The 26,589-nt window shown below is 39.6% G+C and overlaps 1 protein-coding gene across 10 annotated transcripts in view; it reads right to left on the reverse strand.

Annotated features, from left to right (window-relative positions):
• Positions 1–26,589, reverse strand: part of Agtpbp1 (ATP/GTP binding protein 1) — a 157,053-nt gene that overhangs the window by 37,072 nt on the left and 93,392 nt on the right. For 6 of the 10 annotated variants that reach the window (XR_004944945.1, XM_036186842.1, XM_036186845.1 and 3 more), the window contains 8 exons: positions 23,047–23,145; positions 22,697–22,841; positions 21,090–21,243; positions 20,088–20,268; positions 19,191–19,320; positions 11,212–11,343; positions 7,652–7,828; positions 4,438–4,598 (listed from right to left, as the gene is read on the reverse strand). Coding sequence is in view for 9 of the 10 variants with exons in the window: in XM_036186842.1 (XP_036042735.1) it covers positions 4,438–4,598; positions 7,652–7,828; positions 11,212–11,343; positions 19,191–19,320; positions 20,088–20,268; positions 21,090–21,243; positions 22,697–22,841; positions 23,047–23,145 (1,179 nt within the window). In the remaining variant the exon portion in view is untranslated. Of the gene's footprint in view, positions 1–2,440; positions 2,509–4,437; positions 4,599–7,651; positions 7,829–11,211; positions 11,344–19,190; positions 19,321–20,087; positions 20,269–21,089; positions 21,244–22,696; positions 22,842–23,046; positions 23,146–26,589 lie in introns of all 10 variants that reach the window. The other 4 variants (XM_036186849.1, XM_036186850.1, XM_036186843.1 and 1 more) reach the window with 2 other exon arrangements.

Here is a 26,589-nt window from a genome sequence, read left to right on the forward strand (position 1 = left end):
ATGGCTTAAAGTATGAACAGTTCAATTAAATACAAGACAATAGTATGAAAAGTGGGAAGATCATAAAATTAACGTGTCCTAAGGTCTCTGCATTCGCTGTCTATGAGGAAGCAGACAAAGCAATTTATATGGTGCACTAATAAACCAAGGGTCCATTACGTACTAATAAACCTCTAGGGTACCAGTGAAAGAATAACCAAAGAAAAAGAACAAGCTTATGCAGAGATAAGAGTGGAAAAAACAAAACATTCAATAACATAGAACACCAGATGTAAAAAACTAAAACTAAAATTCTTCAATTTTATCAGTAATTCACTAAATGGAAATAGAATGAATATACCAATATATGAAGACAAGAGACCAGGTTACAAAGCATACAGTTATATTCTACACACAAATTCACATCCTAAGTAAGAACACAGAAGAGCTGAGACTCAGGACTATGTCTGTGCTGCTGATAGAGGGGTGAGGTGGCTGTGCCAAGTAGGAAAAACACTTCCATTAAGAGACTTAACTAGACACTTCATGGCCACTGAAATGGCACAACTCAAAAGTGGTATGTACCTATGATACAACATGAAAACATATAAAGCACTGAGCAGCTCCAGCGTGAGTCCTGTTGATTATTAACTGCATTAGACACAATTCAATTTTCTAAGGTCTGGGCTCTACATATGAAAACAGCTGAAAAACAGATAATCACACTTCTGAACATCTCTCATTATAGCACATACATAACTTTGAAGTGTTAGTGATTGTTATGTGTTTTAAAACATACAACTACCACTTCTCCATAAAAGCCATGATCATAATGTTTTAAAACATACAACTACCACTTCTCCATAAAAGCCATGATCATAATTATAGGGAAAGACTTTTTTTCCTTTGATACTTTTTCTTTAGTTTTGGGGTTTTTTGTTTTTTCTTTTAGCACTAAGGTCCATTGGACCCAAATTAGTGTATTTCAAAGTGCTAATTTTGTTTGTTTATGTTTAGCTGTTATTTCTTTACCAAGCCTCATCTATTCTATGCCAAGTCCTAGTCTAAAACTTACCAACATGTCCAAATAACTCTATGAGGGGGTCCCTGCAAGTGTCATCTAGGGAAGCAAACAGCACAAAGAGATAAGAATGAAAACCTGGTGCAGATTGACTTCGTCAACCTGGACCAGACTTTGGAGAATCTAATGTCAGGCAGTTCATTTGTCAGCATGTTTAAATCACAGCACAATTTGGAAAAAATGGTTTCCAGTCAACAATCAGTTCAATCAGTCCAATTCCAGGTGCACAATAAAGCACACAATCTGTGTGTGTACATGTGTATGTGATATGTGCAAATATGCATGCAGGTGCATGTCACAAACCTTCCTCTACTGCTCTCCACTGTAGTTTTTGAGACAGAGGTGCAAGCTCACTGGCAGAGCTGGGCTGGATGGCTAGATGAGCCTCCTCTCCCTGTGGCCCACGCTGGGATTGTGGTACTGGGGTCTGAACTCAGGACTCGTGCTTGCATTGAAAGCACTTTACCAGCTGAGAATCTCCTCAGCGGGACTTTAATGACCATTTTAATGGATTCTCTGCATACTTTATAACTAGTATGTTGCCTCACAAATGTATTGATTCTTCCAACATCCAGCAGCACCCTCAAATAATCTTTTCTATGTCTTCTACCCTTAACACAAGGCAACTCCAATACTTTCCACCAGAACTTGTAACTGACACTTTAACCTAAGGGCTCATCAACAGACCATAATCAGCCAGGGCACAGAAACACTGCCAGGCACTGACATCACAAGAACTGCTTTCCCAAGAGGCATCAGAAAGAAAAGGAAGGCAAAGCAAGGGAGATCAAATAAGCAGAGGGTCAGAAGGAAGGAGGGCAATGCCGATTCTCACTGTTACTCAAGGGAGCTAGAGATTTTAAAACAAGGTTATGTCTATGCTGCAGATTAGATTCAAAGGCAATTCTGAGGGTATTTGGATTGTCTGTGGATGCACACATGTATACATGGTTACCCAGGTGTTATAATTACCTGAATACAGAGATTGACCTAAGAGAACAGGGATGGCAAAGAAGCAATAAATAAAACTAGCACTACACATTGATATAAATGCTACTTTAACCCACAAATTGTCAGATCAGCCTGGAAACAGTGGCTAATTCTAACCTCAGAAAAAAACTATGCACAAAGATAGGCCTGAGGTCCCCTGCTCCAGGGGGGAAGGGCCAAGGAACAACGTGGATGCGCATAAACATACAACAGGGCGATTCTGAGCACCAAGATAAACTAATGGTAGTTGTAATTAAAGTGGATTAAAATTTAAACTATAAGTCCAACACACAATACATCTAAAAATGAATAAATTAAAAGTTTGATGAGAAAGAAGACATGGGCATAGTTGTAAAGTAATCCCAATGAAAAAACTTCTTAATTACTCACAGAGAAAAGCTACATTTGCAGTGGGAAACTTCAGCAAACCATCTTAACAGGTGACCAAAGGGAAGGTTCTGAGCAAAGGGAGAAAGCAAAGTTACACAGCACACCAGGATGCCACACGAAGTAGTCAGCGTCTGCGATACTCTTGCCTACTATGTATGGCCTAAGTAGAGCATGAGATGGAGGTGAATTCAGACTGAGGACCTGAAAACCACAGAAGCATTAGGATACAAAAGCCAAGGGGAAAAGTCAAAAGTTTGGGCAAAACTAATCTGAGACAGAGAGAGAAGAATGGTAGCCTGGAAAAGAAGTAGCTGAGTTTTAACAGCAGAAAAAGGGTGAAAATACACTGCAAAAATCAGCCCATCTCAACTGCAGACTGCTAGAGAAAATACCCCATCTCAACTGCAGACTGCTAGAGAAAATACCCCATCTCAACTGCAGACTGCTAGAGAAAATACCCCATCTCAACTGCAGACTGCTAGAGAAAATACCCCATCTCAAATGCAGACTGCTAGAGAAAATACCCCATCTCAACTGCAGACTGCTAGAGAAAATACCCCATCTCAAATGCAGACTGCTAGAGAAAATACCCCATCTCAAATGCAGACTGCTAGAGAAAATACCCCATCTCAAATGCAGACTGTTCGATGTTTTTATATACATAGTGGTGAGAATCAGATACGCTCAACTTGTTCTTATGCTACATTCTCTCGAGAGTTTGATACAGTATGAACTCCACATGATAAAAAATCAAAACCAAAACAAAACAAAACAGTTATACTGAAATACATTTTGAAATGTTAAATGTATGATATGGCAGTACTTATCAGTATAATTCTTCTAAACAGACACTTTTCAAAATATATATTTCTTCCTTTTAAAAGAATGAGTCTGTTGGAGGGAAAGGAAAATGGTGATCATCTGTGTAGATCACTAATAACCAAAGCTGGTCCTCAGAACTGTCTGAGGTGAGCATCCTCCTTCCATGGACAGTGCTAACAGTGTGAGTTCAAACAAGTGTCTGACTTCAGGGAAAGCTGACTACTCTTCACGTTTTTTATTAGCACTGTGTGTGGGCATGCATGAGAACTGAGGAGGAGTCAGGACTCTGTGTCTACCTTACCTGGGTTCTGGGAACTGAACTCAGGTCATCAGGCTTGCATAGCAAATGCTTTACCCAGAGTCATCCCATCTGCCCAAGAATACCATGGTCAACTCTGCATTTGCTTCCACTGAGGTTTAGCCAGTACTTTAAAGAACAAAGGCTGCCAGTGATCACTGTCTGATTACCACATCCACAAAGAGCCCAGTTCCTGTCCCACTTCACTTGAAACTAGTGTGCTGACTCACATAATAATAACAGTGCACTGACAAAGTAACATAAGGACAAACTGGGACCCAGTAACAGAAGTCATCAAGGTTCTAGAGAATGGGACTATTCTTACCCCTCAGAAGGCTAAAGTCTGACACTATGACTAAGAATTTTAACATTTAACTGTCTACACTTATAAATGGTTCAAATGTCATGTACAATAAATTTTAAAAGAAAATATTAATTTAAGAAACATTTGACAGAAATAAATTGTCAAATGTGTGCTTAATTCAGCTGCTTCCAACATATAATCAAGTTACCAAACAGCAATCTGACATATGTAAACATCAATAAAATAAAATCTTCTGAAGTATAAAACATGACTCCAAGTCTTAATTTACATATGATCTAAATGCAGTATTTCTCCACTGCTTGTTTTTGAGTAGAAAGTGAAGTGTTACAATTATAAAAGCAACATTCAAAACAGAAGGCTCTTTCATTCTTATTCAAACATTAACAATAAAAGAATCAATCACTATAATTAGAAACAAGTATTAGACATGTAACCCTAACCATATTAACTGTAAATGTGCTCTTGACTATCAAGATGGCCATGCTCAACCAATGACTATTCATATGAGGTCTTACTAGCAGACAGCACATAGGGAAAAAAAGAACGGCCTACCTAGTTACTTTACAGCTTGATTCAATTAAGTCATTTTCAAAGTCAAGCATGTTGGAGGGCAGATTATATTCCAATGGAGAAGTCAGTCTTTTCAAACGCAGTAAACCAACACAAAATTTTGCTCCCATTTCTTCCAATTCTCGAGTCCCAATCTGTAAACCCTAGAAATAAACACACGGACGCTCAGAACCTTTACTCTCCTTTGGCTGCAACTCATTCCAGTCACATCTAAAGACTTTTTAACTACATTGCTGTGGATGTAGGACATTACACTGTCAAGTTGTAGGATATGAAATTATTCTAGATCATAAAGGAAACTGTTCTAAAGTACAGCAGTATTGTTGTTCTTTGGTGTTGTTTGAGAGACAGAGTCTTACCATGTGCCCAAATTTGCCTCTTCTACCCCATACCCCCCAACCCCACATACTAGGATTACTGGATTGCTACAGTATCTGACTCTAAAAGAACATCCTAAAACATGGACTCAGTTCTGGCTTCTAAGGGACTGTCAACCCTGAACTTCCTAATGAAACATCTACTCCCACTGACAATGATGACAATCTGAGGTAACAGAATTAATGAACAGGGAATTTCTGACTAACATTGCTCTTGCTCATGTGTGAAGCCGTATTCCAACAAAGTCTTCCTAACACTCCTTGTGAGCCACGGCTCTGACTGTTAAAGCATTATGTACTTCTATGTTGTTTGCCAGTTGTTATAATAAAACCCAGAGCCTGATACTGGGGTGAAAGCTGAAAGATCAAAGAAGCAGAGCAAGCCACAGCCACCACCTCTGACCCCACCAACTCCTCAGCCTGACAGAGCTCCGGCCAAAAGAGCCTCTCGTTGAAAGGGATGCTTCTGCCAAAAGCCTTTGTTCCTGTCTCTTCACACCTTATGTACCTTTCTCTGCCCTGCCATATCACTTCCTGGGATTAAAGGGGTGTGTGCTTCCCAAGCAAAGACATGAGATCTCAAGTGTTGGGATTAAAGGTGTGTGCCACCACTGTCTGGCTCTGTTTCTCTCCTAGACTGAGTCAACCTCATGTAATCCAGGGTGACTTTGAACTCACAGAGATCCATGTGGATCACTGCCTCCTGAATGCTAGGATTAAAGGTGTGTGCCACCACTGCCTGGCTCTATGTTAATCTAGTGGCTTGTTCTGTCCTCTGATCTTCAGCCAAAGTTTATTAGGGTACACAATATACCACCACACTTCTGAACATTACCTTATAGATACTTATACAGTGTCTAAGTTGGTAAAAAGAAAGTACCTAAATAAGAGAGAATGAATTCAACAAAAGTAGTAAATCATTTCCTATGTTCCATGTCAAGTGAGAGTGCCTATTTCAATTTTTCAACTCCATCAAAAAGAAAATTACACATGGTTCCCATCACCTTCTTTAACTGCTTCCCAAGCATAAGGTTTTCAAACATTAAATGTCACCATATAAAACCACAAATATTGATCGCAAACTATATTGCTTGTCATTTATTTTCCAGATATAAAATGAACCTCCAGAACAACTGAAGGCCTTACAGCACTGCAAGCTGTAGGTGTGGGCAAGAGCAGACCCTAGCAAGGCTGGACTGCAAGCTGACTCTTCAGTAAGCAGCCACAGGGTCCACTGCATGTGGAAAGCAGCACAGCTACCAGAGCAGCATATTCGTTACCCAGTGAGCCATCTGTCCTCCTGACCCACACATCAAACATTTCTCTCCATCGAGTTTTTAACCAATGAGAATTCTATTAACTAAATCACATAAAAAAGAAAAGAAAAGAAATGGAAACTTATTTGGTATTCAATTTGTTTTCGTAAAAGTTTACATGTTTATACATTGAAAAAGAAATGATGGGTCCGGTGGGATGACTCATCCAGTAATGGCATTTGCCACCAGCTGACCTAAGTTCAATTACTAAGACCCACTCCCACAGATTGTCCTCTAGCCTCCACCTCTCTCCCTCCCTCCCTCCCTCCCTCCCTCTCTCCCTCCCTCTCTCTCTCTCTCTCCCACACACACACACACATGCACACACATCCACACATCCATGTACATCCATGCACAAAAAGTTACACACTCAAAAAAATCTAAATATAACTAGTTACTAATGTATTTATTTTAAATTCATAAAAAATACTTAATACTGAATCCACTAAATTGATGGTAATTTTTTTTCACAATAAGGTGGATTTTGTGTAGCTCTTTATGAATTACTAACTAAATGTATGATCCATTGTGCCAATATGCTTTCCTTAAAATTATGGATATGAATAGAGTTAAATAACTAAAATTTCTTAAAGATTCCTAAGCAAGTGATTTAGTTTACAGAAACTAAAAGCAACAAAAAGCAGGGTCAGGAAAACAGTTCAGTGGGTAAAATGAGTTATCTTCAAGCACAAAGACCTGAGTTCAAATTCCACCACAGCTGTGTGCCTGGGGCAGGTGAGAGGAGCAGGTGAGGTGGACTATAGGAACTCACTGGCTGGCCAGCCAAGGGCAAGTTTCTAGTGCTTGAATGGGAAGGTTTATGTGCTTGTCAGTGAGAGTCTGTGTCAGGAGAATAAAGTGGATAGTAATAGAGCAGCACTTCTCAACCTGGGGTCAAAGGACCCTTTCACAGGGCTCACCTAAGACTATTGGAGAACACAGAGACTTACATTACAATTCATAACAGTAGCCACATTACAGTTATGAAATAGCAATGAATAATATACGGTTGGGGGTCACCACAACATGAAGAACTGTGTTAAAGGGCCGCACCGTTAGGAAGGTTGAGAACCACTGAGTTAGAGGAAGACATCCCACATCTTCTTCTGGCATCCATGCATATACACACCCACATACATGCACCCCTTACTCTCACCCAGAAACTCACTGTCAATACTGTGTCACTTGATCCCATTACTAAATGTTATACATCTAGCTCAGTAAGACAAACGTACATTTAACAAATACTTGAAAAGCATGAGAGCATATATGAAGGAAAGCATCAACTCTTTACATCTAAACACCTGTGACAGGAGAGCTAGCACTGTGGTTCAGAGTACTCACTGCTCTTGCAGAGGACCAGGGCTCAGTCTCCAGGACTCACATGGCACAGCCTACATTGCCTGGAACTTCAGCTCCAGAGCCTCTGACATCGCACTCATGAGCACATGCCCGCCCAGACATGAGAGTTTCAATGCAGGTATACATCTTCAACTGCTTTACCTTGTATCTCCCCTGATCGCAGCCACACAGAGTGCTCTCCATGGTGTAGCTCCTTTGCACGCCTATTTCCCGCCACACTACAACCCGAGCCGTGGACTCTTTGGACTTTTCCACCACAAAACTACAACTGCTCATGCAAAATGCTGGAGCAATGTGGCTCAGTATCTTAGGCAGAGTCTGTAAAAATGACATTGTAGCCAGAGGTTATACTTCAAACACTGCTTTATTTTTAAGTATCGTGCTCCTCCCCCTCACTCACCTTAACTTTCCTGCTGTTCCAAATGGTAACCAGTGAGGAAACACATTTATAGTAGCAAGCAATGTACAAAGTACACATTGAAAAGCATTTACAACAAACATAGTTAAAAATATAATGAAAGGGACTTGAGAGATGGCTTTACAGTTAAGGGCACTTGCTGGTCATGCAGAGGACCTGAGTTTAGTTCCTAAAACCCACATTGGTTACTGTCTGTAACTGAAGCTCCAGGGGATCTGACACTCTCTTCTGGCTCCTCTAGGCACCCAACATGTATGTGTGAAAACTCACAAACAGACATACACACACTTAGACATGCACAAGTAAGTATTAAGTAAATAAAATATGAAAAAAATGCTTAAAATTTAAAAACAAAGTCACCCAGAAAAGGTCAACTGATTTTTTTGTTTTGTTTTGTTTTCTGAGACAGGATTTCTCTGTGTAGCTTTGGAGCCTGTCTTGGAACTTGCTCTGTAGACCAGACTGGTCTCAAACTCACAGAGATCCGCATGCCTCTGCCTCCTGAGTGCTGGGACTAAAGGTGTGTGCCATCACTGCCTGGGTTAACTGATTTAACACTAAAAGTCAATGACCTCAAGACTAAAAAAAAAAAAAAAAAAAAAAAAACAAGCCAAACCAATGAAATCATAATCTAAGCAGTACCAATATTTTTTCAAACTTAAAATTCTTCTCAAGTTCACCTGAAAATGTAAACATGTAAGCAAACACTGAAAAATCATCACAGACCAATAAATAAACAAACAAACAAACAAATTAATTAATTAATAAGTAAATAAAAGGCTATGTAAAAAAAGGCTATGTGTGAAGAAACAATCTCACACATGTCACTGTGGCCTGTCTGTCTAAAGTAACCCAGATGGGGATAGTAATGCAGGAAATACACTGAGGGTTCAGAAACAAAACCAAAAGCATTAATGTTACTACTAGAAAGAACTGGGGGTTGGGGATTTAGCTCAGTGGTAGAGCGCTTGCCTAGCAAGCTCAAGGCCCTGGGTTTGATCCTCAGCTCCAAAAAAAAAAAAGAAAGAAAGAAAGAAAGAGAGAGAGAGAGAAAAGAAAGAAAGAAAGAAAGAAAGAAAGGAAGGAAGGAAGGAAGGAAGGAAGGAAGGAAGGAAGGAAGAAAGAAAGAAAGAAAGAAAGAAAAAAAGAAAAAGAAAGAAAGAACCAATCATCACTAACACTGGCATAGCTGTTGTCAGTGAGAATGACCTGAAGTCACTCTTCACCAATTAAATTAAACATGGAAGAAACTTTAAAAAGTCAACGGACTGAGGATGAGGTTTAGGAGTTCAGCACCTGTTCAGCATACAGAAGCCCCTGGATTCTAAGCCCAGTGCCATCAAAGAGAGAGAGGGGGGAAAAAAAAAAGCAACAAGTACCAGTTTTAAATTACTAATAAACCAGAAAAAAATTAGAAAATGTTTGTAATGCATATAAAGCATTCTTATTTTTAAAAATAGTAATTAATAATTAGATGAATATTACAAAAGCTAGAAATGTAAGAAAGGAGTATTTTCAAAAGATAGTATAATGTGCAAACATGAAAGCCTCAACCTCAATTCCAACTGTCACTATGTAAATTAAAATAACCAGGCACTGTTTTCCCATCTCTCAGTTCCACTGATACAGTTCATCAATGTGGCCTAATCTAACAGAACTCTGACCCATCTAAAGGCTGTGCCTGTTCAATGCTGACACATTAAATAATATGGATTCTAAAGCTCTCCTTCACAGTGTTGTAGGCTCTGCTTCTCTTGGGTTATTAATTTCCTGTGCTGCCTTCTTTTTCAGAATGCTTAATCCTGAGAACCTTCCGGCGGCTGGAGATGGCTCAGCAGCTAAGAGCACCTGTTCTTTCAGGGAACCTGGATTCAGTTCCCAGCACCCACATGGCAGTTCACTTGTCTGTAACTCAGTTTCAGTGTTTCTGATGCCCTCTTCCAGACTCTGCAAGCACTGTGCACGTATGATGCAGACACACATGCAGGCAAAACATTCACACATAAAATCAATCTTTTAAAAATATTTTTTTAAAGCTTATTGCTTAGTAGCTTCATGGAAAAGGTTATTTATGAGGCAGATATTGGTTACCTTCAGTGTCTAACACAGTCCTATTTCACTTTCACATTTATTGATAGTTAGGAGGGAAGATACATTTTCATATGCAATGGTTTTTAGAATTATCATAAAACTCATAGCAATTTCTCACTAAAGAATTAGTAACTTCCTATAGGCAATCAATGATGTACTGAGAGGTGGCAGATATGTGAGGGAAAAGTTCTTAATTCCAACTGCAATTAGATCCACAAGTATTTGGAGGATAAAACTAAAAATATCACATCTATGTAGAGAAATTTTATTAATAAAATAAAGACTCAACCAAATAGACAAGCAATGTTCATGGATACAAATGCTCTTAAGTAATTTTCTCAAACTTAATTTAGATTCAACACTATTCTGATTCAAATCTCAAAGCTAATCTACAAATGAATATCTTAGAATTCATAAGGAATAAAAAGACAAACAACAAATAAAGAAACAACAAAAAACCCAGCCAACAAAGTTTTAAAGGAATAAGAAAACTTGTCAGAATTCAGCATTACTAAAATGATGAGCCATACAGACAAAGAAAACTGGAATACCTTCAATGACTGAGATCCTCTTAGCACCCACAAGCACAGAATATACATGTATCAACACTACTGTTTGTGCTGACACAATTGATATCCACAAACAAAATAAGATTGCACCTTATGGTAGTTTGAATGTAATTGGCCCCCATAATCTCATTGGAAGTGGCACTATTAGGAGGTGTGGCTTTGTTGTAGTGGGTGTGGCCTTGTTGGAGGAAGTGTGTCACTGCAGGAGAGGGCTTTGAGGTTTCCTATGCTCAGGATACCACCCAGTGTGTCAGTTGACTTCCTGTTGCCTACAGATGTAAGATTCTCAGCTACCTCTCCAGTACCATATCTGCCTGCATGATACCACACTCCCCACCATGATGATAAATTAAATGTTTTCCTTTATAAGAGTTGCCATGATTATAGTGTCTCTTCACAGCAATAAAAACCTTAACTAAGACACATCTCCATACTAAATACAAAAATAAATTCCCAATGGATAGCAAAGATCAATATGAAAGCAAACCTAAAAACAAAATACCCTTTAAAACCAAAGTATTAAGATGCAGACATCAAACCTGATCAATTCATATGTACTGGATTTTCTTATAGCTTACATGCATTTGAAATTCAAATATTCATGAACTGTTTGCAATAATTACCCTGTATCCCATGTCTTCCACAACATCACAGGAAGCTGCATTGTCATGGGTATGCCACACTGTCTCTTTGATGCTGCAGCCATACATAAATACATTCTTTTTCCGAGAATGGCCATGGTAATCACAATACACCTTAAAAAGATCATATGTTTTAATAATTAAAGCGTTAGCCTTGACTGTAAGCTCTGGCTTTATACAGTTTCATTCCATGTACAAAATCATCTTTCCCAGAAATAGTTTTGGGGTTATTGCATTCCGAGTTTTAAAAGAATGCTTTATTATGATGTTTACTTTAGTAACTTTAGGATGAATTAAAATTAAACTGTTGCCAAACTAAAATTTTTAATCTTCAGACTCATATATTGCCAAATAAATGCAGATAATACCAAGCCAATCAATAGCCCTGTCTTCTTTGGTCTTTTAATTTAGAAAAAATAATCATCATTTAATAAGAAATAAATCCAGCTTTGTTAAAGACTTATAATTAATGTTTGAATTGCTAAATCCTTAAAGATTTCACATCAAACTGAAAGTTCCACTATTTCTTCCTTATCTCCTACTCAACACTTTTTTTTTTTTTTTTTTTTTTTTTTTGGTTTTTCGAGAAAAGGTCTCTCTGTGTAACAGCCCTGACTGTCCAGGAACCTATCACCACTTATCTAATTTAAAGGAACATGAAAATGCTTTCATGAGAAAAAATTCACAAAACGTTTAAAGTCTTGAGGATCATTTCTAAAAATGAAAAAACTAACATGTTAATTTTTTTTCTTTCCCAATGCAAGATTAGTTAATTTAGACACTGATTTAAAGAAAGGAACACTGTAGCCAGATCTTGTGATACATGCATTTGATCCCAGCACTCAGGAGGCAGAGGGAGGTGGATCTCTCTGAGTTTGAGGCCAGCCTGGTCTACAGAGTGAGTTCCAGGACAGCCAGGGCTACAGAAAGAAACTCTGTCCTGAAAAACGAAAACGAAAACGAAAACGAAAACGAAAGGAAAGGAAAGGGAAGGGAAGGAAAGGAAAAAGGAAAGGAAAGGAAAGGAAAGGAAAGGAAAGGAAAGGAAAAAGGAAAAAGGAAAGGAAAGGAAAGGAAAAAGGAAAAAGGAAAAAGGAAAAAGGAAAAAGGAAAAAGGAAAAAGGAAAAAGGAAAAGGAAAGGAAAGGAAAGGAAAGGAAAAAGGAAAGGAAAGGAAAGGAAAGGAAAAGGGAAAGGAAAGGAGAAAGGAAAGGAAAGGAAAAAGGAAAGGAAAGGAAAAAGGAAAGGAAAGGAAAGGAAAGGAAAGAGAGAGACAGACATGGTAATCAAAAGCTGGTGGCTGGTGAGGACAGACACGTGTACAAGGCCAAGGCAGCCCCACCATGCCCTGCTGTATTTGCAGGCGTGCCCTGAGGCACGGGATTCACAGTTACAGTCAGGGACATACATGGACTGCCATGAAATCTGGAAGATGTCTACTGTTACCTTTGTGCTGGTCATACAACAAGTTCATGTCTAAAGCACCATTACTAATACTCATAAAGAAAAAGTAAAAGGTTTATACAAATTATAAACAATAAGAATAAATTATTAACTTGACACTATAATCATTATAAAGATAACAGAAAAAAAGATTCTGAAATTAACACCTGTTTTTATAATCAGAAAATCACATATAAGGTGCTAAGTCACAGGATTCTAGAAAGTTGTGACTAGAGGCTACCTATCTGTGAGCCCATGAGAGACAGAAACTGCACCCCAAAGAGAATCCTCTGGGAATCTACATAGTGAGTGAGAGAAAGGGTTCTGGAAAAAAAGCAGAACGAGGGGGAAAAAATGAGAAGCAGCAAGAGAAACACAGTAGAGTAACAGTCCCTAGCGGCTGGGGGGTAGAAGAGACCTCCAAATGAAAACATGGCAGTCCTGCCCTCAGGATAAGCCCATGGGCCTCAAGGCTCAAATACAGTCATGGGTTTTGGTGAGATGGTGATTCCTTTGGCAAATGGGTCCCTAGTGGCTGGAAATCCCATTTTGTCACAATATGAGATTCATAGGTAGGCGGCCAACAGCCATCCTGAGGTGCCACCTTGAGACCAAATGTGATTTTAAAGTGGAGCTCCCCTTGGACCTGAGACCGACCACCAAGCACAAGTGAAGAAGCAGAGGACACTGTGGACAGAAGTAGGGCGGACCCAACAGAAAGGAGACAGGCAGCAGAGTTTGCTAAAAACAGGCTGCCAAGTGCAGAAGAAGAGACAGCAGCGCCTTCAGTGGCCAGATGTGCATCTCCTCAACTGAGAATAACTGAAGTTTGGTAGCTCTGAGGCCTGCAGGTACAGCCAAGGGTCTGTTGTTCACTGCTATAGAGCTGGAGAAGTCCTGGCCATACTTCCAGGCCACAGCACAGGCCTCAGTAGTGGGATGAGTACTCAGGAGGTCTTCAAAGTCTGAACCCAGGCCTCCGTCTGCATTGACCTCAGTGCTGGGACTGTTTCACACACTCCCAAGGCATTTAGGAGACACTCCTGAGCTAAAACATTAGCCATCCAAGAAAGCAGGATCTGTAAGCCTTAGAAGGGTGACAGTCTTCCCGCCCATAGGAAGCAAAGCTAAAAATGGCAGCAGAGCCCCTGGTTTACCAAGAAGGAATGTTCCCCCAGTGAGGACAGCTCTGGGAGACAGCAGACACTTGTCCAATACAGACTCAACAGCAGCATAAACCACAGGAGAGACAAGAATGTACAGTACGACTCCCGTTTCTAGGCATACAACTGGCACTCTTTAGTTCTCAAGAGCCCAGACAGAAGTGGCTCCAGAAGCAAGTCTTTATATTCCTGTGATCTTTCTTTCCTCCTCTTGTAACCCCTGCCCCTCTATCTACACATGTGACAGGGGGCATTTACTTCTGGGGTTCTTCTCTTCTGATGTGTGCTACCTCTTCCACCCTTTCCTCAGTCCACAGCACTGATCTCAACATTTTTTTAAAACTTTTGTATTTCGTATTCCTTCTTACACTTAGCTACTTTTGATTTTTAATTTTCTTGTAATTGAGAAGTCTCCTCCCTTTTTCCTTTATCTTTCTAATCTCTTAATATTTTTTAATCTCTGCACCTTTCTTATCTTTGCTTCTCTTTGCTAACCTGTCTCCTTCAATTATTTCATTCATTTACTATTTCCACACTTATCCTAGATAATTTGTAACTTAGAGAACTCATCACATCCATCTTCAGGTTTATTGCATCTCATGTATTAGTGGGCTGCCGCTGACTTCAAGTGTCACTGGAGCCTGAACCTACCAATGCTACTAAGATGGTAGTAGGCTTTCTTCCTGTTGAGACTGGGCATCAGGGCTTCAAGAGTGAGATGCTCAATAAAGGATTCCCAACAAGCTAGAAGACACAGCCAACCCAGCAGATACTCAAAGTGCAACAGAGAAACCCAAGAACAAGAAAATTCTTGGCAACATGACTTCTTGAAAAGATTACAGCTCCTCCACTTTTGAGTTCAAAGACACTTGGAATATGTAGAACATGAGGTAAAGATTTCAAGATGCCGGCAAGGTGAACATAAAAGAGGGCATTGACCAACATAAGAGAGTATGGAGACTGGAGGACAAACAAGGTTGATGAAATACTATGTTCAAGCCTCAATAAGGAAAAAAAAAAAATCAGTATGAGCTCACCACCTCAAAACTGTGAGACACAATCAAGAGACCAAATTGAAGCCTCCAGGAGACAGAAGGAGCTGGCCTAAGACTAAAGGCAGAAAGAGTCTTTTCAATGGAATTAGAGCAGAGAATTTCCAAACCTCAGGAATCAACATTCCAAAACAAGAGGCATTTGGAATCCTAGACATACATGAACAAAGAACTTCCCCAATACTTACTGTAGTCAAGACATTGAAAATACAATGCAACAACAAAGCAATCTTAAGACCTGTAAGGCGTGGTGGTATTGTGTTCCCCGAAATATTGTGCACACTAATAAAATTATCTGGGGTCAGAAAACAGAACAGCCACAAAATTAAACATAGAGGATAGGCATTGGTAGCACATGCCTTTAATCCTAGCATTCCAGAAGCAGAGATCTACCTGGATCTCTGTGTGTTCAAGGATACACCCAAGCATGTTAACTCATGCCATTAATCCCAGGGAGTGATGGCAGAAAGCAGAAAGATATATAAGGCATGAAGACCGGAAACAAGAAGCTTTTGGCTGGTTAAGCTTTCAGGCTTGGAGAAGCAGTTCAGCTGAGATTCATTCTGGATGACTCAGAGGTTTCCAGTCTGAGGAAACAGGATCAGCTGAGGAATTGGTAAGGTGAGGTGGGTGTAGCTTGTTCTGTCTCTCTGATCTTCCAGCATTCACCCCAATATCTGGCTTCAGTTGTGTTTTTATTAATAAGAACTTTGAAGATTCCTGCTACAGTAAGGAAAAAGCATCAACTCACCTTCACAGGCAGAAACACTAGAACAGCCAATTTATCACCAGCAATCCCCACGGTACATTTAAAACCCTGAGTAACCTCTATCTAGCAAAGCTATGTTTTCAAAACTGAAGGGTAAACAAGAACGTTTCATGACAAGCACAAACTAAAGCAGCTCATAACCACCAAAGCAACATAAGAGAACACCACACGAAGGGGGGAAGAAAGAGTCACAGTCAGGACAGCACAGGAAAGAGCACATTTAATGAAAGAAGAGATGAAGGAGGGCTAGGAAGGAGTCATTTCCAACACAGTAGCAAACCAGCAAACTTCAGACACCAGAAGGAGAGAGCATACAGAAAAATATTAATACAAACAATCAGGGGAAAGGGACAACAAAATTACAGCATCTGATAAAAATCTCTCATTAACAACCACAAATGTGAATGGCCTCAGCCCACCAGTACAGACAGCAGCTGGCAGGGTTACAAAAGATGAAAGGCAGACGTTACCACAGATTCCAATGAGACATGGAGAATCATATTCAAGCTGGAAAATCTAGAAGAAATGGACAAATTCCTAGGCACATGTGACCTAACAAAATTAAATAAAGAAGATTTAAACAGAACTATCACAATGCAGATTGGAGCAATAATTAAAAAAAAAAAAAAAAAAGGTCTTGCAACATAGAAAAGTCTAAGGCTGGATGATTCACTGCCAATTCTACCAAATGTTTTTCAGAAGAGCTGATTAAAAACAAAACAGAGAGGCAGGATGAGAGTAGAAAGCCAGCCCCACCATAGCACCAAAGCTGGATACAGACATCACACCTGGAGGCCAATTTCCCAGATGAACACACTTGCAAAAGTAATCACTAAAATCCTTACAAAACAAATTCAAGAACATGTTACCATCAGTCACCATGACTGAGCTGGCCCAGCTCAGTGAGTCACATAGCACATAAATGACTTGAGGACAGAAATTACAAAGCCTCCAGCAGGTTGAACACCCCTTCACAAGAATCCTAAAGAAACTAAGAATTATCAACACCAGTAGGCTGTATAAAACAAGCCTGCAATCAATATTACACTAAATAGGGGAAAACTGAGAGCATTTCCCCCAAACTTTGGAACAAGGCAAGGGTGCCCACTCCACTCTATTCAACAAAGTGCTCAGAGACATGGCTAAAACAATAAAACAAGAGAAAGAAAAGGCACACAAGTAGGAACAGAAGTCAAATTACTTCCATTAGCGAAGAAAAAAAAAGTTCTCCTGTAATGTAGAAGAACCTAAGACTACTAGAAAAGTCTTATGACCTTATAACAATCATCATACAAAACCAACACAGGAAGTCAGTATAGCTTCTCCAGGTTTTAATAATTAATTTGCCAAGAAAATAAGTAGGAAACTATCTCATTCATAGAAACTTCAAAAATAAATAAATAAATAGATAGATAGACAGACAGACAGACAGATAAATAAATGCCTACGAATAAGCCTGATTATTCCTAGGAAAGATTAGGAGGTATGGTTTGTTGAAGGAGATGTGCCACTAGGGATGAGCTTTGAGGTTTTAAAGGCCCACATCATTCCCAGTTAGCTTCCTCTGCCTCATGCTTGTGTCTCAGGATGTGACTCTCAGCCACTGCTTCAGTGCCAGCCTGCCTGCTGCTGTGCTCTCCACTAGGGTCATGGACTCCATCCCTCTGGAACATTAAGCCCAAAATAAACTGTCTTCTAAAACTGGTCTGGATCATGATGTTTTATCAGAGCAATAGAAAAGTAACCAAGACAACAGCCTTCTTAACAATGGTCTAGAGAATCTGGGTTTCCACATTTCTAGAAAGACAAATCTGTATCTGACACCTGGCACAGAATTCATCAAAACAGATTCAAGGCCTGAATGAGACCTGAAACTTTCAACATGTTAGAAGAAAGCACTTCAAGAAGCAGGTGTAGGCAAGGTTATTCTGAAAAGGACTCATAGTACAGGAAATAATTCCTATTGGTAAACAGGATGACATAAAATTAAAGTGTCTGCATGAAAAAGGAGACAGCCTTCATAAAAGGAAACAGCTGCTCAAGAACACTAGTTGCTCTTCTGAGAGGGTCTGGGCTCAATCTCCAGCACCCATGCTGGGCTGCTCACAACCACCTGTAAATCTAGCTCCAAGGAACCCAGGCCTTTTCAGACCTGCTCAGGCACCTAACAGGTGTCATACAAGCATATAACCTTTTTTTCATTTGTTCAAGTTTTGTAAATTATTTCATTTAATGTATATAGATGTTTTACCTGCCTGTACATACATATATACCAAGTATGGGCCTGCTGCCTGCAAAGGCCAGATGCTGGATGCCTGAAACTGGAATTACAGATCATTTTGAGCTGTCATGTGGGTTCTGGGACTCGAACTGGATCCTCTGGAAGAGCAGCCAGTGCTCTTAATCACTGAGCATCTCTCCAGCCCTGAATCTTCTGTTTTCATTTTTGTTTGTGTGGGGGGTAGGGTGGGGAGAGGAATCTTTGTCAACTACACATCAAACAGAGGATTAGTATCTAAACACTATAAAGAACTTTTAAAAAATTAAACACTGAAAAATAAAATCACCTACTCAGTAAATGGTATAATAAACCAAAAAGACACTTCTCAAAAGGAGAAATACAAATGGCTAATAAATGCTTGAAAAGGTGTCTGAGGATCCACATAGTAGAGGAAGAGAATCAATTCCTACAAGTTGCCCTTTGACCTCCACACCTGCACTGTGGACAGGAATGCAAACCCTCACACATGGAAGATAGATAGATAGATAGATAGATAGATAGATAGATAGATAGATAGATAGATAGATGAGTAAATGAATGAATGAATGAATGAATAAATAGATGTAATTAAAAATTTGGCATCCTTAGTCACCAGAGAAATGTAAATTAAACTTCTCTGAGGTTTTTATCTCACGCCAACCAGAGTAGCTATCATTAAAAAACAAGTAATGAACACTAACAGGGAGGGAGGGAAGAAGAACCCCATTCACTGTTCAGAAATATAAGCATCTGCAGTAGCTATGAAAATCAGTATGGGCATTCCTCAAAAAAACTAAAAACGGAGATACTGTATGATCCAGCCATACTACTCTAAATCAACACCCTTGGAGGAGAATTTTAATGCATCTGTAGAAACAGATGCAACTTGAAATCATTCCATTAAGTGCAATCAACTAAACACAGAAAAACAAATTCTGGTATACATGGAGCCTAGGTTTAACTGTGTGCATAGAAGTATGATTAATATATACACACGCATGTATGCAGGTCACAATTTAGAGAGGGAGATGGAACACAGGTAATAAGAGACAGCAGAAAAAGAGGACCCACTGAGGGAAGTACTGGAACTTGCTGGAGGTGGGAAGCGAGGACAGGGAAGGCCTCGGGGAGGAAACAAAGGAGAAGAAGGTATAATAACACAGAGGTCTGAAGATGTAGCTTTGCGTGCTAATCTAAAAACATAACTTAAAAATATACTGTCATTAATCAATAAATACACTTGCATATACAAGGCAAACGAATAAAGCCACGTACCAGAGGCAAGCGCTTCACTGCGGCCAGGTACTGGAGCAGTCCCTTTGCATGGTAAATCGTAGGGTGTAAATCTGGGTTTGGACTTTGCCACTGTCTGTTCAAATCCTCTCCACTTAAAGAGCAGCGGTGACTACACATGTCAACAAAGACAGGAAATACAAGTGCCACAGACCATCAATAACTTATTCCAGTAAGTATTCAAGGAAATGCAGATAGCACTCAACTGAATACATAGTATTCATTAAGTAAGCACACATCCATCATTTGCTATGTATAAAATCTTATGTCACACTTATGTAACAATGATGATTTCAAATTTAAAATAAGCTTTTTAAGTTACAAAAAAATAAAATTGTCAATTCTAGGCTTTTCTTCTGTACTTTATGTATTAATGGACACATTCTCTACTGACTAACTAGTAACCACTCACTATACTAATTCTATATGCTGAATGCATTAGTTGTCTTGTACAGTGCTATCTGAACCCTCCACCTGAGAAAGGCAAATAGATGAAAATTATGTAGTCTTGAAATACGTAAATACACTTTCATCTCTTCTTAAGAGCTATGTACTAATGTCTTCAAGCACAATACAATCTTCAGTTACAGATTAACAAAAGCAGCAACAATGATGTATTAAAGACCTTTCTCATACCTGACGTAGCCTCCTAAAACAATTCAAGAAAGATTTTATGAAATTACATTCTCATGGAATCATAACACTAACACATGCATTTAAAAGTTTATCTTTGATGAATTACTCACCAAAACTTGCTTCTAGAAAAAAGCAAATCATAAAATCCATTTTCTGAATTAATGTGAACACTATTAGGTCAACAAATTTATATACAGCCACCATAACAATCTGTGACATTCCTGTAATTGCTGCTTAACTTACTTTCCATTGATGACACCATCTGGATTTAGCATAGGGACAATTTTAAAAATGTAGGACTCCCGTAAGCTCTGGGCGGTAGGGCTATTACTCATGAGGTACTCCAGTGTTCCTTTCATGACCCAGCTTGCATTAGTTTCTCCAGGATGGACCCGAGCAGACAAAAATATGTAAGGGCGATTTCCTAAAGTGCACATAAAAATCTCAATTAAATGAACAGCTACTAAAAGTTTGAATGACATTTCACTTTGGGGTCCAGAACTCTCTTCAGTTGTGAATTGCAATGTAAACTCAGGGAAACTCACTATGCATACACAACATATACACTCTCCACAAGGTGCTACAGAGAAGACAATAGAAAATGCAAGTAAACTGTCACATGAAGGAACCTGTAATATGATCATACACAGTGTAATAATGTACAGTTGGAAACGCTTATTTTCTAATGATTTATCTAACTTGAAAAAAAAATACTTGAGTGGAAACAGTTTTACAAAGAATATCACCTGGGAAAGTTTAAAATATAAAATTATATTTCATAAACTCATGGTAAAAAGGGAAATATTAACAATCCAAAATCTGAGCCTGGCAGTGGTGTTGCAATCCTTTAATCCCAACACTCGGGAGGCAGAGGCAGGTGGATCACTGTGAGTTCGAGGCCAGCCTGGTCTACAGAGTGAGATCCAGGACAGGCACCAAAACTACACAGAGAAACCCTGTTTTGAAAAAACAAAAAACAAACAAACAAAATACTGTGGTTCTTGCTTCAGCATGATTTCTAGACATAAGCACTAAAAACCATGACCATCAAAGAATCCCTGAGAGGGAATCTCAGGTGACTGTCACTTTCCAGAGGAGTCAACTGAGGCAGAGGAAGATCCACAACTAGGAGGAGGCCAAGACTAGAGTCCCAATCTTCTCATGGCTGCTCTTACTGTTATAAAACACACAGAAAGCAAATGCAAGTGAGCATGCGTGGCATTTGAGTAAGGCAGAGAGACTTACTGAATTGGCAGACATGTTCATAGTAACTGGACTCTGGCATTGCTGTAATGGTCACCAGGGGACAGCTGTTTCCAGACAAAGTTTCACACAGCACATCTTTTCGAAAATAAATTTGCTGAGGATTGTGTGCTGATTCCAATTTTTGAAGATGCATCTTGACAAAAATTTAAAAGCAAAGTCTGTAATCATTTCAAAACTCTCTACTGAGATATATATATATATATATATATATACATATATATATATATATGTATATATATATACACATACACATATATGTATACATATCATTAATGCATCTACAGATCCACAGAACCAGAAGTAAACCTGACTCCTACGACTCTTCTTGAAAACCCTCCAGACCAAATAAACACAAACACTAACCTGTGTGGGATGGGAGAAAGGTGCTGTCTGCTAGATACACAGCACAGCAGCAGGGTTTCCTAAGTGCAATGGATACTCTAAATGAGTTCACACAAGCACAGCTCAGGCTTTGCTTTTGGTTTGCAAAGCATTTAGAATGTTGGAATTATAACTGAAGTCACATAATGGCAAGCTAAAAGTACGTAGCACAAATTATGAACAATTACTTCTGATTTCAAGATTAGTTGTGTGTACACACACACACACACACACACACACACACACACACACATATATATATATATATGAGTATATATACAATATGCATACATACTCAGTCCAGAAAGGTTTCTAACATCACCCCTCTGCTGAGACACAGATGTGACCATCCCGCCAATACCCTTGCCATTACAACAGTACTCTGCTGTGAGGATAAATCTACCACAGCTGTCTATCTGCTCACTTGATTTAGCTTGTTGGGTTTTGTTGTACTATGTAAACATTCAGCAATCTCACAGCTTATATCCATATTCTAAGGAACTAGAGCCTCAGATTACAGAAGGAACCTAGTTCTTATGCCAAAAAATTAACTTTCCTACAGAAAAATTCAAAATGTGGCCAAACTTTCTCACTGTTACATTTTTCTACAAGATTTAGTGCTTCTAGTTAAGCAAACTAAAATCCCATTTAGTCAAAGTTTGTTCACAAAAAGTTTGGAGAAGCATCAATTTCTATAAATGATAAGTGAAATGCGTCAATTTTCCTTCCAACTTCTTTTTTAAACTATTTTTCATTTGTGGAAGCATGGGAGTGGGCGAGTGAGCACTCGTGGACACTGTGAAAGCAAAAGCTGCCACCCACGTGCTGTCAAGCATCCACCGCTCCTCTCTCTTTCCTGTTCATTTTCTTTTCTGAGACAGGGTCTTGAGCCATACACCCAGGAAGCAGCTGCTTTTCCCCCAGTTGTGGGGTTCGGGAGCTCACCAGACCATGTCTGTTTGTTCTGTGTGGGTGCTACAGATCCACACCTGGGCCCTCATATTTGTGCAGTGAGCACTTCTCCCTGAGCCATCCCCAGGCTTTCACCGTTACTTCATCATCACATCTCCACCTGTAACATTTGTTCATCCCTGAACCTTCCAGTTCTATTCATTTATTTAACCAGAAGTGACTTATCTCCAATTATCTGATACTTACTCATAATACAAAGTGATATTCATAAGTTTACAATCAGTATCTCTCACCTGCAAAGTTGAGTATGTATATGGATAATGATAGGCAAAATAGCAAACATCATCTTTATGTGGAAAGTTCACAGTGAATGTAATTGTATAGTAGGACTTTCCCTTCTGTCCACCTGCAGCAACTGAACTTCTTGAGAAGTGATTTCTGCAATTAAAAAGCATAAAGCACTTTATTTCCCATACGTAGATGTTCTGATACTCCTTTGTTAATTTTATTAAGTAGAATTTCAAAAAGAAAGAAAGAAAAAAACCCATTGGGTAGCCAGTTTAACTGAACTGCTGTATTCATTAGACACTGTCATGTTACTTTTCTATTGCCATAATAAGACACCATGACCAAGGCAACTTACAGAAGAGAGAGTTTATTTGGGGGTTCCAGCTTCAGGTTAGAGTCCATCTCGCTATGATCATCATAGCAGGAGCATAGCATCAGGCAGGCAGGCATGGTGCTGAAGCAATAGCTCAGAGTTAACGTCTAGATCCACAAGCACGAGGCAGAGAAAGAGCATATTGGGGATAGTGTGGGCTTTTGAAACTTCGAAGCCTGACCCCAGTGATACACCTCCTCCAACAGGGCCACACCTCCTAACCCTTCCCTAACAGTTCCACCAACTAAGGACCAAGTGTTTCAAACATATGAGCCTTCGGGGGCCATGCTCCCCCAAACCATCACAGGCACACTGAGAAGGACATGCAGTCTATGCCTTCATCTAGCTGTACTGCTCTCTTTTCTAGACTGAACACAGCACATGAAGCTCATACCCTCCACACCAGTGATTCTCAGCTTATTCTTTAGATTCCATGCCGTTACTAGATTTCGACACTGCTCATTAATGGCAGCCCCCTCCATCAGCTAACAGGCTGAGGACCGTGGTCACAGCACACAGAACCAGCACTTCACCACAATTAGTAAGATCACAAAAGGGAAATAGCCAGAAAGGATGCTGTTTCCTAACACTTCCTAATGTGGTCTGAGGGAAATCTGCAGCATCACAGCTGCAGTGTATGGTGTTATTTTATTTGTATGGAAATGTGATTTTATTTGTATGTTAATAAAGTTGCCTTGGGGTCAGAGTAAGCTATAGCAGAAGCTAGGAGGTGGTGGTTGCACACCTTTAATCCCAGCACTTGGGAGGCAGAGCTAGGCGGATCTCTGTGTGTTCAAGGATACAGCCAGCATGGCAACACACGCCTTTAATCTCAATACCAACCATAGAAGACCTGGAGGTCTGTACAGACAGGCAGTGATGAGGAGGTCATGTAGTTGGGTTTACAACCAATGAGAAGGCAGAACAGAAAGTCTTTTAAAAAGACAGGACACGGGAAGTAGGTCTCTTGCAGAGAGGAAAGAGCAGCAACAGTGAAGGGTAAGGTTTTCAGCTCTCAGCTATTGCTCTGACCTCTTGGCTTTTAATTGTGAAATTGGCTCTGTGTTTCTTATTTAACAAGACAGTTACATCTACAACAGTGCTCTTGCCAAAAATAAACCTAAACTTGATTAAGCTTTTATATCTAATTGACAATGTACAAGAAATCAGTAAGATACATTTGTTTATAGCAAAGGTGCAATCAGTAAGACAAACATAAAACTCTTATATGAGAAACAAACCAGTTTAACAGAGCACTCAGAGAGAAAAGGGAAGCCTACTGATAAGAAAGGAAAAAAAAAATTTAAGAAACACATTAACACAGACTGAATGTGACGTGTGATGAGAAAGGGGATCAGCAGCAGCCACCAGACACTTTAACATAGAATACTTTGAAGGTTATTTTTGTTCCAATGACTGCTCTTTTATGCTAGTAGTCCCAGAAATAAATCACTTTCCAGTCTTTTATACTTAAAAATGCAATGTGTGATCTTTCATCAAATCTAATTTAAAAAAAAAAAAAAAAAGAGTACCAAGCAAACTTTACATGACACCTGGGACAATCTGAACACTGACTAGATTACATTAAGGACTTTCCTTAATTTCTCTGATGTATGATAATGGCAAGGTGGTTAGATGGTCTTTGTGTTTTAGTGGTAAGTATTTCTGGACAAAATATGGCATCTGACAATTGCTTTAGAAATTCAGCATTGGGGCCCCGCAAGATGGCTCAGTTGGTAAAGGTACCTGCTGTCAAAGCTGATGACACAACTCCAGTGCCCAGAACCACATCTTAGCAGGAAAGAACAAAATCCCAAAAGCTGTCCTTTGGCCTCCACACTCAAGCAGTGGCAGGTACACCCACCTTCCAACACCCACCCCACAGTGTAAATAAATAAATAGTAAGGAACTTTTATAAATCAACATGGAAGTAGGGGTTCTGAAATGCACAAACAGAACTGCTTTTTTTGTTTGTTTTTTTACTACATGGCAGTAACTGTTCAAAGTGAGCAGTGGGCACATGGGACATCACCCTGTTCATGGCTTTTATAAGTTTTAAAGTCTTTAAGTATTGCTAACTTGGCATTTAAAGACACTCTATCAACTTAATTTCTAAAGTTCTAAAACTCTTGAGAAAACAGGGCTCACAGGCCATTTATCCCCACATTTACATATTCACCCTAGTCTTTACTAACTCCATCTCTGTGTCTTGAGTGGACAGACAATGGCAAGCGCTAAGAGCTAAGGAACACACAAAACAGGTCCAAGAAGGAGCCTGACAGCTGTTTCTTCCCTGAAGTGACAGCTAAATGGAGAGGCATTTATGCCATCACACAGTAGTTCCATGGAAGTTACAGGCTATAAACAAACATACATACTTGTTGACAGAAGACAACTTTGTTCTATTTATAGCTAACACAATAGTCTCCAGTCCTTACTAAATGCAGGCTTCTGGAAACCAACCCCAACAACGCATACAACATAAAAAGTAATTACCCAATGAATGCTAAACTGCACTGAATTCCAGTCTGACCTGGAAGCAGCCAGAGAAAAAGCAAAAATTAAACAAAACAAAAAACTCCTGTTATCACTCCTTATACAGAATAGAAAAACTCAATCCTGTTATGGTCACACACTTTGCATGTAAAAGGAACTGAAATGTAGAGAAGCGTCTGTGGTGATTATGTGTTCCCCAAAATATTGTACACCATAATAAACTTATCTGGAAGATCAGAGAAGCAGAACAAGCCACAGCTAACCTCACCTGGCCAACTTCTCAGCCGATCCTGTTTCCTCAAATTGGAAGCCTCTGAGTCCTCATCCGGAATGAATCTCAGCTGAACTACTGCTAAAAGCCTAAAAGCTTAGCCAGGCTCTAGTTCCTGGTCCTCACGCCTTATATACCTTTCTGCTTCCTGCCATCACTTCCTGAGATTAAAAAGGCGTATGTCACCATGCCTGGCTGTTTCCAGCGTGACATTGCACTCACAGAGATCCAGACAGATCTCTGCCTTCACAATGTTAGAATTAAAGGTGTGTGTGCCACCATTTTCTGGCCTCTCTATCTAGTGGCTGTTCTGTTCTTTGACCCCAGATAAGTTTATTAGGGTGCACAATATATTGGGGAACACAATCCCACCACAAGCGTGGGTGTTTTAATATTTAGTAGCCTGAGCAAGTCTTCCAGAACCTGGCCGACCCCGATCCGGTCAGTCCTCTTTCACTGCGACAGTCTAACAGACAGGGAGGCCCAGGAGCACCTTTCTACTGCATTGTTACGAAAAGCACTACAAGCCCTGTGAAGTGGAGACCAGAGTACACATTCTCTCTGTTTCTGCTCCTCCTTTATTTGCTACTTACTTTGCTAACAAATGGGGATGGATAGAACCTTACCGAGATAAAGCCTGTTTCTTTCCCAAAAAGTAACAGCATTTAAGAACTAGGTTTTTCCTAGTTAAATCTCTGTAAATTCTAGAAGTCACCATCTTCTAACAAAGCTAAAAAGGATGAGACATCAGTGCTAGT

Source organism: Onychomys torridus, chromosome 5, assembly GCF_903995425.1.
Source record: "Onychomys torridus chromosome 5, mOncTor1.1, whole genome shotgun sequence".
NCBI lineage: Eukaryota > Metazoa > Chordata > Mammalia > Rodentia > Cricetidae > Onychomys > Onychomys torridus.